General features: G+C 37.0%; 1 protein-coding gene across 1 annotated transcript in view; it reads right to left on the bottom strand.

Annotated features, from left to right (window-relative positions):
• ARMC4 (armadillo repeat containing 4) overlaps positions 1-17893 on the bottom strand; it is a 185329-nt gene that overhangs the window by 87937 nt on the left and 79499 nt on the right. The window contains exon 17 of the mRNA XM_030798068.1: positions 6982-7096. Within this exon, the coding sequence (XP_030653928.1) occupies positions 6982-7096 (115 nt within the window). The remainder of the gene's footprint in view (positions 1-6981; positions 7097-17893) is intronic.

The following is a 17893-nucleotide window of genomic DNA, read 5'->3' as shown; positions in this document are numbered from 1 at the left end:
AGAAGAAAGGTTATCAGATATTGAAGATCATCTCAGCGAAATAAAGCATGAAGACAAGATTAGAGAAAAAAGAATGAAAAGGAATGAATGAAGCCTCCAAGAAATATAGGACTATGTGAAAAGACCAAACCTACTTTTGATTGGTGTACCTGAAAGTGACGCGGAGAATGGAACCAAGTTGGAAAACACTGCAGGATATTATCCAGGAGAACTTCCCCAACCTAGCAAGACAGGCCAACATTCAAATTCAGGAAATACAGAGAACACCATAAAGATACTCCTCGAGAAGAGCAACCCCAAGACACATAATCATCAGATTCAGCAAGGTTGAAATGAGGGAAAAAATCTTCAGGCAGCCAGAGAGAAAGATTGGGTTACCCACAAAGGGAAGCCCATCAGACTAACAGTGGATCTCTCTGCAAAAACTCTACAAGCCAAATGAAAGTGGAGGCCAATATTCAACATTCTTAAAGAAAAGAATTTTCAACCCAGAGTTTCATATCCAGCCAAACTAAGCTTCATAAGTGAAGGAGAAATAAAATCCTTTACAGACAATCAAATGCTGTGAGATTTTGTCACCACCAGGCCTGCCTTATGAGAGCTCCTGAAGGAAGCACTAAATATGTTAAGGAAAAACTGGTACCAGCCACTGCAGTAACATACCAAATTGTAAAGATTGTCAACACTATGAAGAAACTACATCAACTAATGGGCAAAATAACCAGCTAGCATCAAAATGACAGGATCAAATTCACACATAATAATATTAACCTTAAATGTAAATGGGCTAAATGCCCCAATTAAAAGACATAGATTGGCAAATTGGATCAAGATCAAGACCCATCGGTGTGCTGTATTCAGGAGACCCATCTTATGTGCAAAGACAGACATAGGCTCAAAATAAAGGAATAGAGGAATCTTTACCAAGCAAATGGAAAGCAAAAAAAGCAGGGGTTGCAATCCTAGTCTCTGATAAAACAGACTTTAAACCAATAAAGATCAAAAAAGATAAAAAAGGGCATTACATAAAGGTAAAGAGATCAATGCAACAAGAAGAGCTAACTACCCTAAATATATATGCACCCAGTACAGGAGCACCCAGATTCATAAAACAAGTTCTTGGAGACCTACAAAGAGACTCATACTCCAACACAATAATACTGGGAGACTTTAACACCCACTGTCAGTATTAGACAGATCAATGAGACAGAAAATTAACAAGGATATTCAGGACTTGAACTCAGCTCTGGAACAAGCAAACCTAATAGACATCTACATAACTCTCCACCCCAGATCAACAGAATATACATTCTTCTCAGCACCACTTCGCACTTATTCTAAAACTGACCACTAAATTGTAAGTAAAACACTCCCCAGCAAATGCAAAAGAACGGAAATGATAACAAACAGTCTCTCAGACCACAGTGCAATCAAATTGGAACTCAGGATTAAGAAACTCTCTCAAAACCACACAACTAAATGGAAACTGAACAATCTGCTCCTGAATGACTACTGGGTAAATAATGAAATTAAGGCAGAAATAAATAAGTTCTTTGAAATCAATGAGAACAATGACACAACGTACCAGAATCTATGGGAAACAGCTAAAACAGTGTTTAGAGGGAAATTTATAGCACTAAATGCCCACAGGAGAAAGCAGAAAAGATCTAAAATTGACACCCTAACATCACAATTAGAAGAACTAGATAAGCAAGAGCAAACAAATTCAAAAGCTAGCAGAAGACAAGAAATAACTACGATCGGAGCAGAACTGAAGGTGATAGAGACATGAAAAACTCTTCAAAAAATCAATGAATCCAGGAGCTGGTTTTTTGTAAAGATTAACAAAATAAATAGACTGCTAGCCAGACTAATAAAAAAGAAAAGAGAGAAGAATCAAATAGACACAATAAAAAATGATAAAGGGGAGATCACCACTGATCCCACAGAAATACAAACTACCATCAGAGAATGCTATAAAAACCTCTACGCAAATAAACTAGAAAATCTAGAAGAAATGGATAAATTCCTGGACACACACACCCTCCCAAGTCTAAACCAGGAAGAAATCAAATCACTGAATAGATTAATAACAAGTTCTGAAATTGAGGCAGTAATTAATAGCCCACCAACCAAAAAAAGCCCAGGATCAGATGGATTCACAGCCGAATTCTACCAGAGGTACAAAGAGGAGCTGGTACCATTCCTTCTGAAACTATTCCAATCAATAGAAAAAGAGGGACTCCTCCCTTACTCATTTTATGAGACCAGCATCATCCTCATACCAAAACCTGGCAAAGACACAACAAAAAAAGAAAATTTCAAGCCAATATCCCTGATGAACATTGATGTGAAAATCCTCAATAAAATACTGGCAAACCGAATCCAGTAGCACATCAAAAAGCTTACCCAACACGATCAAGTCAGCTTCATCCCTGGGATGCAAGGCTGGTTCAACATATGCAAATCAATAAACGTAATCCATCACATAAACAGAACCAATGACAAAAACCACATGATTATCTCAATAGATGCAGAAAAGGCCTTTGATAAAATTCAACACTCCTTCATGCTAAAAACTCTCAATAAAGTAAGTATTGATGGAATGTATCTCAAAATAATAAGAGCTATCTATGACAAACCCACAGCCAATATCACACTGAATGGGCAAAAGCTGTAAGCATTCCCTTTGAAAACCAGCACAAGGCAAGGATGCCCTCTCTCACCACTGCTATTCAATATAATATTGGAAGTTCTGGCCAGGGCAATCAGGCAAGAGAAAGCAATAAAGGGTATTCAAATAGGAAGAGAGGAAGTCAAATTGTCTCTGTTTGCAGATGGCATGATTGTATATTTAGAAAACCCCATCGTCTCAGCCGAAAATCTCCTTAAGCAGAGAAGCAACTTCAGCAAAGTCTCAGGATACAAAATCAATGTGCAAAAATCATAAGCATTCCTATACACCAATAATAGACAAAGAGAGAGCCAAATCATGAGTGAACTCCCATTCACAATTGCTACAAAGAGAATAAAATACCTAGGAATAGGGCCATCTGAGGCCTCCAGTGAGGTACCTCCTATTAGATACAGCTGAGACCCCACCAATACATGCAAGAAACCCTTCTTCTCTGAAAAGCTGGTGTCACAGGCTGCCTGTCATTTCCATGAGTTCTATGACCACACCAAGACAAGGGTGTCCACCCCACCAGGGAGACCACTGTCCCAGCCAGAAAGACTTCCTGTGTCTCCTCTTCCTCCCCTCTGTGGTTCCCTTTAGACCTTCTCAAGATAATACAATCTATGTTTTCTCCAAATAAGGACTACCTTTTGCCCAAAAGAGTATATGCAGACAACAATCTGAGGTTTGGAGTTTTAAAAAACTCTTTTGACCACTATGTTGACTACTCCCCAGACTGTTTCCTCCTACAGAATGACCCACACCTTAGTTTAGCTCCTATCAGCTCTGTAAGCATAAATGACTTAGAAATTAACAATAGCTTTCCACGCAATAGGGCTCCTGCAATGTGGTGCACATTCCTAAAGCCTTCCAGACTTTGTGTAAGAAGTGTGGCAAGCACCAACCCCACAAAGTGGCACAGGACAAGAAGGGCAAGGATGCTGTGTATGCGTGGGGAATGTGGCATCATGGCAGGAAGCAGAGTGGCAATCTTGGGCTGAGTACTCAGGAGGCTGAGGTATGAGAATTGCTTAAGCCCAGCAGGTGGAGGTTACAGTGAGCTGAGATTGCGCCACTGCACTCCAGCCTGGGCGACAGAGCGAGACGCCATCTCAATAAATAAAAAATATAAATAAATAAATATAAAAAGTCCATCACTGCCTCTGAGATTTGACATGCCACTTTTATCATATACTAAATTCCCATTTGTACTTAGGTCTATTCTGTACTTTCTATCCTATTCCATTGGTCTGTCTGCCTGTTCACGTGGCCAATGCCACACTCTTCTAAATACAGAGGCTTTATGGTTTGTTTTAATAGCCCACAGGGCTAGCCCATTTTGTGTCAGTTTTTCCCTGGCTATTCTGACATGTTTATTTTCCATAGAAACTTTAGTATCAACTTACCAACTCCGTGAAACAAAGCTTGTTGGCATTTTTATAGGAATGGCATTCAATTTATAAATCAACTTGGAGGGAATGGGCATCTTGATGATGAGTTGTGATAGCCAAAAACAAGGGATGTCTTCCCACTCAAAACACAAAAGGGATGCTTCTTTGTTGCTATTATACATGGGTTTTTCTTAAGTCCTTTAACCTAGGTATTGTTTGTGTATATCAAGGCCATTGACTTCTGTAAATAAGCCAATTTTCCAGAAAAAAGGCTAAAACCACAAAGGAGATGGTGCCAAGGATTGAGCACCGAGCCCAGCTGCAGATATAAGATGATGCTGGATATAAGGACATGCAAGCATTTTGAACTAGGAGGAGATAAGAAGAGAAAGGGCCAAGAGATTCAGTTCTAAATTTCATCTTTTGTTTTATTATGAAGACAATAAAATCTTGAGGTTATGTTCAGTTCAAAAAAAAGAAATGTATGATAAATTTTACACTGTAAATAAATCCTTTTTGGTGGGTGAAAAAAAATACCTAGGAATACAACTTACAAGGGATGTGAAGGACCTCTTCAAGGAGAACTACAAACCACTGCTCAAGGAAATAAGAGAGGACACAAACAAATGGAAAAACATTCCATGTTCATGAATAGGAAGAAACAATATCATGAAAATGGCCATACTGCCCAAAGTAATTTATAGATTAAATGCTATCCCCATCAAGCTACCACTGGCGTTCTTCACAGAATTACAAAAAACTACTTTAAATTTCATATGGAACCAAAAAAGAGCCTGTATAGCCAAGACAATCTTAAGCAAAAAGAACAAGGCTGGAGGCATCACACTACCTGACTTCAAACTATACTACAATGCTACAGTAACTAAAACAGCATGGTACTGGTACCAAAACAGATATATAGACCAATGTAACAGAACAGAGGCCTCAGAAATAATGCCACACATCTACAACCATGTGATCTTTGACAAACCTAACCAAAACAAGCAATGGGAAAAGGATTCCCTATTTAATAAATGGTGTTGGGAAAACTGGCTAGCCATATGCAGAAAACTGAAACTGGACCTCTTCCTTACACCTTATACAAAAATTAACTTAAGATGGATTAAAGACTTAAATGTAAGACCTAAAACCATAAAAACCCTAGAAGAAAACCTAGGCAATACCATTCAGGACATAGGCATGGGCTAAGATTTCATGACTAAAACACCCAAAGCAACAGCAACAAAAGCCAAAATTGACAAATGGGATCGAATTAAACTAAAAAGCTCTGCACAGCAAAAGAAACTATCATCAGAGTAAACAGGCAACCTACAGAATGGGAAAAACTTTTGCAATCTATCCATCTGACAAAGGGGTGATATCCAGAATCTATAAGGGACTTAAACAAATTTACAAGAAGAAAAAACTCCATCGAAAAGTGGGTGAAAGATATGAAAAGACACTTCTCAAAAGAAGACATTTATGCGACCAATGCACATATGAAAAAAAGCTCATCATCACCGGTCATTAGAGACATACAAATCAAAACCACAATGAGACACCATCTCACACAAGTTAGAATGGTGATCACTAAAAAGTCAGGAAACAACAGATGCTGGAGAGGATGTGGAGAAATAAGAATGCTTTTACACTGTTGGTGGGAGTGTAAATTAGTTCAGCCATTGTGGAAGACAGTGTGGCGATTCCTCAAGGATCTAGAACCAGGAATACCATTTTACCCAGCAATCTCATTACTGGGTATATACCCAAAGGATTATAAATCATTCTACTATAAAGACACATGCACACGTATATGTTTATTGCAGCACTATTCACAATAGCAAAGACTTGGAACCAACCAAAATGCTCATCAATGATAGACTGGATAAAGAAAAGGTGGCATTTATACACCATGGAATACTATGCAGCCATAAAAACGAATGAGTTCATGTCCTTTGCAGGGACATGGATGAAGCTGGAAACCATCATTCTCAGCAAACTAATACAGGAACAAAAAAACCAAACACCGCATGTTCTCACTCATAAGTGGGAGTTGAACAGTGAGAACACATGGACACAGGGAGGGGAACATCACACACTGGGGCCTGTCAGGGGGTGGGGGACTAGGGGAGGAATAGCATTAGGAGAAATACCTAATGTAGATGATGGGGTTGATGAGTGGAGCAAACCACCATGGCATGTGTATACCTATGTAACAAAACTGCACGTTCTGCACATGTATCCCAGAACTTAAAGTATAATTTAAAAAAATATTCAACAGGCAGAAATAACTTCAGCAACAAGGATCTTAAAGGGCAATCTCTAAACCTACAGAAAAAATGTGAAGAGAAATAGGCTGAAAAGTGATCTTCAAAGAAAATAATAAAATTTACAAATCAAGGCTAAAATCTATTTCAGAAACTCCTGGTCTCCTGTTTTTAGTGACAGGTAAGAAAAGTGAGAGTCATTGAAATCATGTGACCTTTTCAAGGCAACACAGAATGTAGTGCTGTCTCACTGCAGGCTGTAATGACAATAGAAGCAGTCATGTCTCCCCCATGGCTGCACTCTCTCTGGATAGCAGGTAAATGCAGACAAATTTTTTATCCCTCAAGAGACAAGAACAGTCAACTTGTCCTCACTCTGATTTACCTGGGATGCTTGCTTGCATCGCACCAATTAGCTAGAATTTGGCAAGCACTGCCATCTTCGGCCAGTTTTGCTTTGCATTTTAAAACTGACCAGAAAAAAAGCAATGCTCTGAAATTATTTTGGCATAAACATTGTGCAACACTCTCTCCCACCAGATAAATCTGACTTACAATAAGTCAAAAGCAATTAGTAACCTGTGGTGGCATTTTTCAGTATAGTATTAGACATTCTAGAAGAGACTGACTTGCAGTCCGTTCTTACCTTTGCATTTTCAATGCATGGACAGAGTGCCCACGCTGCACTGGCCTTCACGTCTGGGTGAGGATTTTTCAGCAGGGACCACAACAAACGAACTCCATCTAAGCGATCAATTATCCTATCGTGGAACCCAAAATCATGATATAAACTGTCATTAGTATGTGAAGACAAACATTTTAATGACCCACTTATTTAATTTTTTCTCCTTCTGATATTTTGCTCAGAATTTTTTTTTTCAAAACTTCATCAACAGTAGGGAGATAACATGCTATTGAACTGTCAGCCCTCTGATTTCAGTTTTAAATCCATGACACAGAAAACAAGCTGCTTGATGATTACGATTCACATAAACTGAAAATCAAGCCATGTAATTTTTTAATTAGCTGTACACAGACCTCTTACCTAAATGTAAAAATACTGGTTTCTTTCATATAGTAACATCTAAATACTTTCCAAAACAAATATTTATGCCTCAAAACTGTGCCGTTACCTTTTTTATTTGGTCTATGTTTAATTGACTTACCTTACTGTATGACATATTTTAAATGCTTTCATTCCTAATCTAGCATTAGGAATTAAAATCATTACACCACAGTGCATCCTTTGTTGGGCATGAATAACACGTAACTTGTTTTCCATGTGCACCCTTCCCAGCAAGACTAACACTGCAGACTGTGTTATAATTACTTAAACACACTGTAATCAAAATAGCTTCATGACTAGCTGAAAAATGAATTATCATCAGAGCCATCTCTACACCATCTGTCTTCTGTTTATATATCAATCGGTCCAGGAGCATAACCTTGCAGTAAGGTCCATTGGGTACTCGCAGTGGAGAAGAAGGCCAAACAAAACTTAATAACCTTTACAAACATGGCTTTGTTCGGAAAGGTATATTAAACTCAAAGCAGATGAAAAAAGATAAAGGGCATCAAAATTCCTTTGATTTTTAATCTCAAGTTGAATTAAACACATGTAGTATTGAGCCACAGATAGAATAAATACTAGCTTAAAATGCCATTCAAATTCTTCCTTGAAAATTGACATAAAAACATCTACATGTCTTGATTATCTTAGATGAGTTTACCAGGGGGGAAAAATGTATTATTCCAAAGTTTTCAAGTAGGAGATCAGTTTTGCATAACTTTATAAAATTGGTGATGCTGAAAAAGAGCATTGAAAAAAACTGGTGATGCAAATAGCCTATAGTAGGATTAAAACTGTCTTAAAAAGGACTTCTAGTAAGAAAAAAACACATAAAAATTATTTTAAAGCAAAGCTTAAGTAAGTAGGTTTTCAAACCTAAAACTTTCATACCATGCTGAGAGAAAACGGTTTTATTTCTCAATTAATGGAAACTCTAAAGAAACATACTAGCACCTCACAATGTTTGCTTTTCAAATTTAAATTGAAAAGTCATATTGCCTTCCACATGCTACTTAAAATATAACTAATGCCAATCTCTGAGCCTCTATTTTCTTCATATAAAATTTCACAATGAACAACAGTGAATAATGGTCTGCCCTATCTTCTTGAATATTTCGCAGCAAATTTGGCATTAGTGATATTTAACTGTATACTGCTGGCCAGAAATAACTCATCATTACAGTGGAAATCATTTGGATGGCACAAATTTGCAATTTAAAAAAAGGATTATTCAATCCTGGACAATATTTCACAATTAACTTTAAAACAAGTTATAGACAAAATTTCACAATTAACTATAAAAATTCACTATAATTGTAAAATCAGATCTATCATTTACCATTTTCTCCCCAAACCCTAGGCAATTCAGCAGCTACTTAGTTATAATGAGTGAGGGTTTTGATCTCATTACTGGTGTCTTAAAAGAAGACTCAGGGGCGGGGCCCAGTGACTCACACCTGTAATCCCAACACTTTTGGAGGCGAAGGCAGGCAGATCACTTGAAGTCAGGAGTTCAAGACCAGCCTGTCCAATGTGGCTAAATCCTGTCTTTACTAAAAATACAAAAATTAGTCAGGCTTGGTGGCACACGCCTGTAGTCCCAGCTACTCAGGAGGCTGAGGCAGGAGAATCACTTGAACCCAGGAAGTGGAGGTTGCAGTGAGCCGAGATTGCACCACTGCACTCCAGCCTGGGCAACAGAGTGAGTCTTCATTTGAAAAAAAAAAAAAAAAGAGACTCAGAACAGTACAGAATGATAACTTCCTATGACAAGAACATGATTGAAAAACATTTGCAACCATAGGAACTAACAAAGTCAGGAGTAGTAAAGTTCAGAACTTAACTTTATCCCTTCCATCTCCCTCATCCTCCGCATGAATTCATTTATTGCTAAATTTTACTTCACAATAACTCAAGTATCTGCCCATTTCCCTGTTTTCTATTTTAGCACCCAAATCCCAGTCTTTACCATTTCATATCAGGATTGTTGCGTGAGGGAATAACTTGGTTTTATGTCCTCAGTTTTTCTCAATTTCAATCCATCTTATAAATCCCTGCAAAATTAATCTTCCTAAAGACACTTTTAGAGTTTCTGCAATAGCTCCTTGAGATCAGGATGCCAGGGATATTCATTCTGTTCATGACACTAGCTAGCACATTTAATCAGCGCTTATTAAACAATTCTCAACCCAAAGATCACTCCTAGGGAAAAAAAGTCTCCAATGGCTTCCCGTTGCCTTCATGGTATTAAACCTGCAATTCCAGAGCTCAGTATTTAAATTTTTTAGGGAGCTGGAATTTCTCATAATACTCCTTGACTATCTACTAAACACTAAGTACTAGGCATACAGAAATAACAGATACACTTGGGTCAGGCACGGTGGCTCACGCCTGTAATCCTAACACTTTGGGAGGCCAAGGTGGGTGGATCGCACGAGCTCAAGAGTTCAAGACTAGCCCAGGCAACAAAGGATCCTGTCTCTACAAAAAATACAAAAAAAAATTAGCCAGGCATGGTGGTGCACGACTCTAATCTCAGCTACTTGGGAGGCTGAGGTAGGAGGATGACTTGAGCCCAGGAAGCGGAGGTTGCAGTGAGCCCAGATTGCGCCACCGCACTCTAGCCTGGATGACAGAGCCAGACCCTGTCTCAAAACAAAACAAAACAAAACAAAAAACAAACAAACAAAGAAAACCAGATACAGTCAATTCTCATCAGGGGAAGTTATGTTCTATCAAGTCACTGCAAACCTTAAATGAACAAATACTGAACTACTGCTCCTAGGGTATATATAAAGTGGGTTTCTGTGAGCCTCTGGTCAGAATGTTTTCATCCACCAATCAATATATAACGTTGTTTCACGTGTATTTCTCTTTAAAGACACCTTATTTAATATAGATTGTTGAATCATGAATATTGGACTTATGGCCAATAGCTCTGTAACTTGTGCCTGAATGGCGTTGAGGGAATACATAGATTTTTTCCAAAAGGAACATCGCAGCCGTCCTGCACTTAGGAACACTGGGCGGCACTTCAGCACTATGTTTAGGGACCATATTAAAATAGCAAAATCACCATCCCAGAGCACAGACTGTGAAAAACGTGGCACTAAACAGACTGCCAAATGGACGAGCTGTTCACAGTGTGAGAGCTGGAACGAAAAGTCAGAATGTCACCTTTTTGGACCTCAGCAGAGAACATGTGCACCAGGTGACTCAAAATGTGTCCCTGCTCTGCACATGTCCAGGAATGACAGCGCAAGTGATGTGACTACTGATTTGGGGGTTATAAATAAAGTTTAGAGAGTGTATGAATTCATCAATTCAGAATTTGCAAATAATGAGGACTGACTGTATTTTAATTGACCATTGGGAAACTACAGTCTCGTGAGGGTGATAAATAGACCATTATAATCCGTAACAAATGCTGCAATAGATGTGAGCATGGAGTTTCACATGAACAGACAGAAAACACCAGTTTACTCACAGGCCACAGAGATTCTCCTCCTGTTACGCACTTTTCAACTATAGCTGTTTCCCAGCCATCTCCGTATTTTACATAATAATCCATCACTTAAGGTCTACAACAAAACCTCTTTCACAAATTCTCTGGTATCTTCCTCCTTTAAGCTTCTTTTTAATTTTGCTCTCCCTTTTCCTGCCCCTCATACCACATTACTTTGCCTTGTAGTCATGTGTTGTGTGCTTCTTATCTCCCCAATTACCATGTAATCTCCATGACAGCAGGAATTCCGTATTTCCCACCACACTCCCAGCAGGCTACCACACCAGTGAATATTGGTGAAATGGATCCGAAACAAGACAGCCTTTGCTTACTCTTTTTCATTGAATCAAAAATCTCTCCCAACACAAGTACATTCCTCCTTAAACCTCATACTTGCAAAATACATGTTCAAATTCTAAATCTAAGCAGTGAAGTTTTCATTTGAATTTGTCTCTAAGTGGAAAGTGTTATTTTCTCAGAATTTCTTGACAACTTCATTGCTTTCTGCATACACAGTGATGGGCTTATAGGTAGTGTTAATTTATACCACTCTCCATTTTCAACAGGTCTACCCCTTACATAGTTCTTTAATTTGATTAGCATCTTGCTCTGAATTCATTTCCAGCAGTATGGTAGCTCTTCTCATTTTGCATAGAAATAGAATTCTAAATTAATTTCTTGACATTGTAAAAACAAAACTGAATTACATGCTTTCAAGATCTTCAGCTTTATCCCAGAAATCAAACTGCCTGGCTGGCAAAATAACAGCTCTAGAAAGATGAATACATGTACATGTTTTTGGTTATTTAAAAAAAAAAAAAAAAACAAACCAAAAAGATGCATCTGCTTGCTATGTTTCTCAGGCTCTTGTTATATTAACATTTTCCAGGACTGCTATGAAGTTTGGCTGGCTCGCCTGCCTATTGAGGCCATATATATGAACAAATGTGAACAGTTTGTGCCCATACTGTGGGCACAGGCAAGGTTGTAAAGTTTCTTTCTGGCAATATCAACATATCTATTTTGAAACCATAATTTTGCATGTTTTCTAAAAACTTCACAGTATTTGCTGAAAATTACACTGATAAATACCATTGTATGACAGTGGCTCAAACTAAGTGTGGTTTGCTTAAAAGAACATGACGTTCTTAAACCACAACATTAAAGGATGCGACTGTCATCTACAAGTTTTGAAACCAAGTTGGCAATTCAATAAAATGGGAAACATAAATGTATGTCAGAATTAAAATGATCATCCCTGGGAAAAACAGATTAGAAGAGAATTTTTACTTTTAAAAAAATCCTTAAGGTTTTTACGTTTCTACCTCTATGTGTTATTCCAAAGAGGCCATGGGACAACAAATTTGGAGAAAAGATGTGAATGTGGCAGTCTTGGGAAAAGTATGTCAGAAATTCTTTAGCCTTTGGAAAGCAGGAGGATAGTCTATGCTTTTATAGTTGGTATAAGCACTATGATTAGAAAGACTCTAGAAAACTTTTTTGTCAGAAAAATTATTCATCATTTAGTAAATACATTTTTCCTTCTTTTTTCAACTTTTTAGTTTCGGGGGTACATGTGCAGGTTTGTTAAATAGGTAAATTACGTGTCGCGGGGGTTTGGTGTACAGATTATTTTGTTACCCAGATAGTAAGCATGGTACCTGATAGGCAGTTTTTTGATCCCCGCCCTCCTCCCACCCTCCACCTTCAAGTAGGCCCTGGAGTCTATTGTTTCCTTCTTTGTGTCCATGTGTACTCAGTGTTTGCTTCCCACTGATAAGTGAGAACATGCGGTATTTGGTTTTCTATCCCTGCATTAATTTGCTTAGGGTAATGGTCTCCAGCTCTATGCATGTTGTTGCAAAAACAATTACAACAACATAAAAATGGACAAATTAGACCTAATTAAATTGAAGAGAGCTTCTGCACAGCAAAAGAAACTATCCACAGAGTAAACAGATAAACCCACAGAATGGGAGAAAATATATGCAAACTATGTATCTGACAAAAGTCTAATATCCACAATCTATAAGAAACTCAAATTAACAAGCAAAAACTGAATAACCCCATTAAAAAGTGGTCAAAGCACATGAACAGATACTTCTCAAAAGAAGACATACACGTGGCCAGCAAGCATATTAAAAAATGTTCAACATCACTGATCATTAGAGAACTGCAAATCAAAACCACAAGGAGATACTATCTCACATCAGTCAGAATGGCTATTATGAAAAAGTCAAAAAATAACAGATGCTGGCAAGGTAATGGAGAAAAAGGAAAGCTTGTACACTGCTGGTAGGAATGCAAATTAGTTCAGCCACTGTGGAAAGCAGTTCGGAGATTTCTCAAAGAACTTAAAACAACTAACATTTAACCCAGCAATCCCATTATTAGGTATAAACCCAAAGGAATATAAATCATTCCACCATAAAGATACATGCATGTATATGTTTACTGCAGCAAAATTCACAGTAGCAAAGACATAGAATCAACCTAAATGCCCATCAATGGTAGACTGGATAAAGAAAATGTACATACAAACCATGGAGTACCATGCAGCCATAAAAAAGAATGAGATCAAACAATAAATATTAAGTGAGAGCCAATTATATCCCATGCATTGCAACACATCGAGAGGCACAAAATATCTAGTTGTCCAACTTTTAGCAATGCTGAGTTTGGTCATTTAATTATGATGGTGACGACCAGATCTTTCCATTGTAAAGATGCCATTTTTTCTTTTCATTGTATAACAATCTGTGGGGTCATATTATGTCTCCCTGAGAAAGTCCTGTTCCAACAATCATTCCCTATTTTAAATTTTAGCATTCATTAATTATCCTTGCCTAAAATAATTATTTTATTGGGAATTGTAAAATAGTGATTTTTCTAATTCTGTTCATTTTCTCAATTTGTTACTTGACATTATTCTATGAAAAAGAGCTTTTCTTTCATTAACTAGAGCTCAATTACAGTTTCTCCATAAAGGCAGAATAAATGTTTAATCTGTTCCCTTTAATGACCAATTTGTGGTTATCTCCTCTGTAGGCAAAGGAAAAAATAGCATTTCCATTATTTATAAATATGTATGTATGTGTGTGTATATATATATGTGTGTATATAAATACGCATGTATACACATACTGTATATATTTATATAAAATGGAAATGCTATATTTGAAAACTACAGTATTAGAAATGAAGAATTCATTAGATGGGCTTAACAGCAAATTAGACACAGAAGAGAAAGGGATCTGTGAATTCAAGGCAATAAAATATATCCAAACAGAAAAACAAAAAGAAAAGCCTGACCTTTTCTCCTTTGAAAAAGAAGTTACAGAGTTCAATGTCTGTGAAATATTATTAAATGAAACAACATATGCATGATTGGAATACCAAGAAGAAGACAGAGAGAGAATGGGACCAAAGAATATTTGTGAAGGCGATAATCATAATCTTCCCCTAAATTGATGGCAGACATTAATCCATAGGTCCAAGAAGCTCAGTGAACCCTAAATGCAAGTAAAAACCACAATATAAATGAAAGTAAAAACCACACCTACACACATCATAATCAAATGGCTGAAACCCAAAGGTAAAAATCCAATCTTAAAAGCAACAAAGAAAAAAAATGCACACGTCTTAGTCCCTTCAGGCGCAATAACAGAATGCCATATGCTGGGTGGCTTGTAAACAACACACATTTATTTCTCACAGTTCTGGAGGCTGGGAAGTCAAAGATAAAGGCAGGCAGATTCAGTGTCTAGTGAGAGTCTGCTTACTGGTTCATAGACAGTCATATTTTCACCTCAACTTCACATGGTAGAAGGTGCAAAGGAGCTCTCTGGGGACTCTTTTAAAAGGGCATTAATTTCATTCGTGAGGCCTCTACCCTCACGTCCTAATCACTTCCCAAAAGTCTCAGCTCTAAATTTTCTCACAATGGGGATTAAGTTTCAACATGTAAATGTGAAGGAACAGTACACATAACACAGTAGGTATAGGGAATTATGGTATGATTGACTTCTGACTTCTCATAAGAAACTCAGTGAGGGCAAGAAGACAATAGAATGGCATTTATAAAATGCTAGAAGAAAAAGAACTGTCAACCTAGACTTCTGTATCCAGTGAAAACATCCTTCAAAAGGGATAGTAAATCCTCTTTCCTTTGCCTTAGCCCTAAAGCCAGTAAGTGGAGCACAGCAAAACCAATGTGGGGGGCAGAACAAAGTAGTCATCCATGATATTGCCAGAAAGAAACTCAATGATCTTAACCATGCCTACGATATGGACACAAACTGTTCACATTTGTTCATATATATGGCCTCAATTAGCAGGTGAGCCAACAAGGTTGCTTTAATTGTCCAGCATGGAGTGTTAGAGCACAAGAAGGATGAAGAGAGAATCTCTCTAAGTGTAGGGGGAAACAGTCACAAGATATTAGAACCTAAATAGAGTGATTGAAGCATTCTTTAGTGGTGCAACCCAATGCGGGAAGTCAGAACCCTAGCAGAATAAGGGGAATATCCCCACTGAGAATTAGCCTGGTATGTGGGGACAGAGACTGAGAAGTGTGAAAGAAAGTGCCAATATAGTGGAGCAGCGTGGCACAGGAGATCAAAAGCTGAGCAGGGTGAGGAGGGCAGACATACTAGGGGAAGGTGGCCTAACATGGGGAACTAAAGCCTGAATGGGGTGAAGAGAACATTTTGGAGGCTGGGTAATCCAGCATGGTAAATCAGAACCAGCACAGGGTGAGGAGAGCATCTGCAAAGGGGAGGAGATGGGGATGATGATGAAAGCTTGGTTACATACAGGGAAATTGATCAAATAAGTAAGGACGGAAGTCAGTTTCTCACTGTCAATGAAGAGAATTATAAATACAGTTGACCCTTGATAACATGGGTTTCAGCTGTGTGGGACCACTTACATGTGGGTTTCCTTCCATCTCTGCCACCCCTGAGACAGCAAGGCCAACGCCTCTTCTTCCTCCTCCTCCTCAGCCTGCTCAATGTGAAGATGACCAAGATGAAGATCTTTATGAAAATTCACTTTCACTTAATGAATAGTAATTATATTTTCTCTTCCTTAGAATTTTCTTAATAACATTTTCTTTTCTCTAGCTTACATTATTATAAGAAATCAGTATATAACTTACAAAATATGTGCTAATTGTTTATGCTATTGGTAAGGCTTCTGGTCAACAGTAGGCTATTAGCAGCTAAGTTTTGGGGAAGCCAAAAGTTATACACAGATTTTCGACTGCATGGAGGATTAGCGTCTCTAACCCCTGTGTTGTTCAAGGGACAGCTCACCCCTTTCTCAGGAGTTGATAAAATAAAATTTAAAAAATGATAAAGATAGAAAAGACTGAAAAACCACACTTAACCAATTTCACTTAATCAACATTTTAAAAGCATTGCACACAACTACTGCAGAATACACAGTTTTCTCTCAGCGCAAATGGAATATTGACAAATACAGACCAGACGGCTGAGTCATAAAGCCTAATATGAAAGAACTGAAATCACATATAATATCATCCCTGACTAGATATCAATAACAACATGGGATCTGGAAAATAACCAGTTTTAGAAATTAAGCAGCACTTGTAAATAATCCCTGGGTCCAAGGTAAATCACACAAAAAATAGAAACTATTTTGAATTAAATAAAAATGAAATCACAACTTATATTTGTGGGATGAGGCTAAAACTGTGCTTAAAGAAAAATGTATACCTTTAAAAAAGTATACAAGACAAGAATTGGCCTATAATACCAATGAACACAGCTTTTACCTTAAGAAGCTAGAAAAAGAAGCTAAAGTTAAACACAAATAAGTACAATAAATAAAATAATTAAAAATAAGGCAGATATTAATGAAATAGGGAATAGACAAAAATAGAGTAAATAAAGTCAAAAGTTGGTTCTTTTAAAAGGTGAATAAAAATGGTAAACGACTAAAGAAAGGTTGACAAACTTTTTCTGTAAAGGTCCAGATAGTAAACATTGTAGGCTTTGTAGGTAACATATCAGCTCTATTGAATAGCCTTCTTTGCTTTGTTTTTGTTTGTAAAACCAATTGAAAATATAAAAATAATTAGCTCACAGATTATTTTTTAATGGACCATGGTCCTCCCAAAAAAGAGATTGATGGAGAAAGAGAAATATGAGATCTACTATCATTATAGAATCTACAAAGATTAAAAGAATAATAAAATGAATAATACAAGGATATTATAATAATTTTAGGCTAAGAAATAAAATAAAATGAACATATTTCCAAATTACCAAAACTGACCCAAGAAGGAATTGAAAACCTACATAGTGCCATATCTTTAAATAAATTGAATTTGTAATTTTAAAAACCAATTAAAAAGCAATGCTTTTCATAAAAAAACTCCAATTTAGATAATTCTGCTAAGTGAATTATATCAATATTTAAGAAAAAATAATCCTACATGAAATCTATCAGAAAATAAAGAGAAAAAATAATTTCCCAACTTGTCCTATAAGGGCTGCATAAACCTGATACTAACACTTGACAAAGATATTACAAGGAAAGAAAACTACAAATCAACATATCTCATGAACATAAACACAAAATATAAAATATCAGCAACTTGAATGCAAGAATGCATGAAAAAGGTAACGCAACACGATCAGAGTAATTTTATCCAAGGAATGGAAGTTTGGCTCATCCTTCCAAAACAAATCATGGTAAGTCACTTTATTAATAGAACAAAAGAAAAATCTCTTATTTATTTATAGAACAAAAGAAAAATCATCTGATCATGTCAATAGATATAGAAGAGCATCATAATAAAATTCAAAAATCCATTTTTATTAAAATATAGCTCTCACAGCAAACTAGGAATAGAAGGAAACTTTTTCAATCTGATAAAAACTTCTACAAAAACCTACCACTAACATCACACTTAATGGTGAATGCTTTCTCCCCAAGATTAGGTACAGAATATATATG

The sequence above is a fragment of the Nomascus leucogenys genome, chromosome 18, assembly GCF_006542625.1.
Source record: "Nomascus leucogenys isolate Asia chromosome 18, Asia_NLE_v1, whole genome shotgun sequence".
In the NCBI taxonomy this organism is placed as follows: domain Eukaryota; kingdom Metazoa; phylum Chordata; class Mammalia; order Primates; family Hylobatidae; genus Nomascus; species Nomascus leucogenys.
Note: the sequence above shows the minus strand (reverse complement) of the source record. Positions and strands in the feature narration are given on the sequence as shown.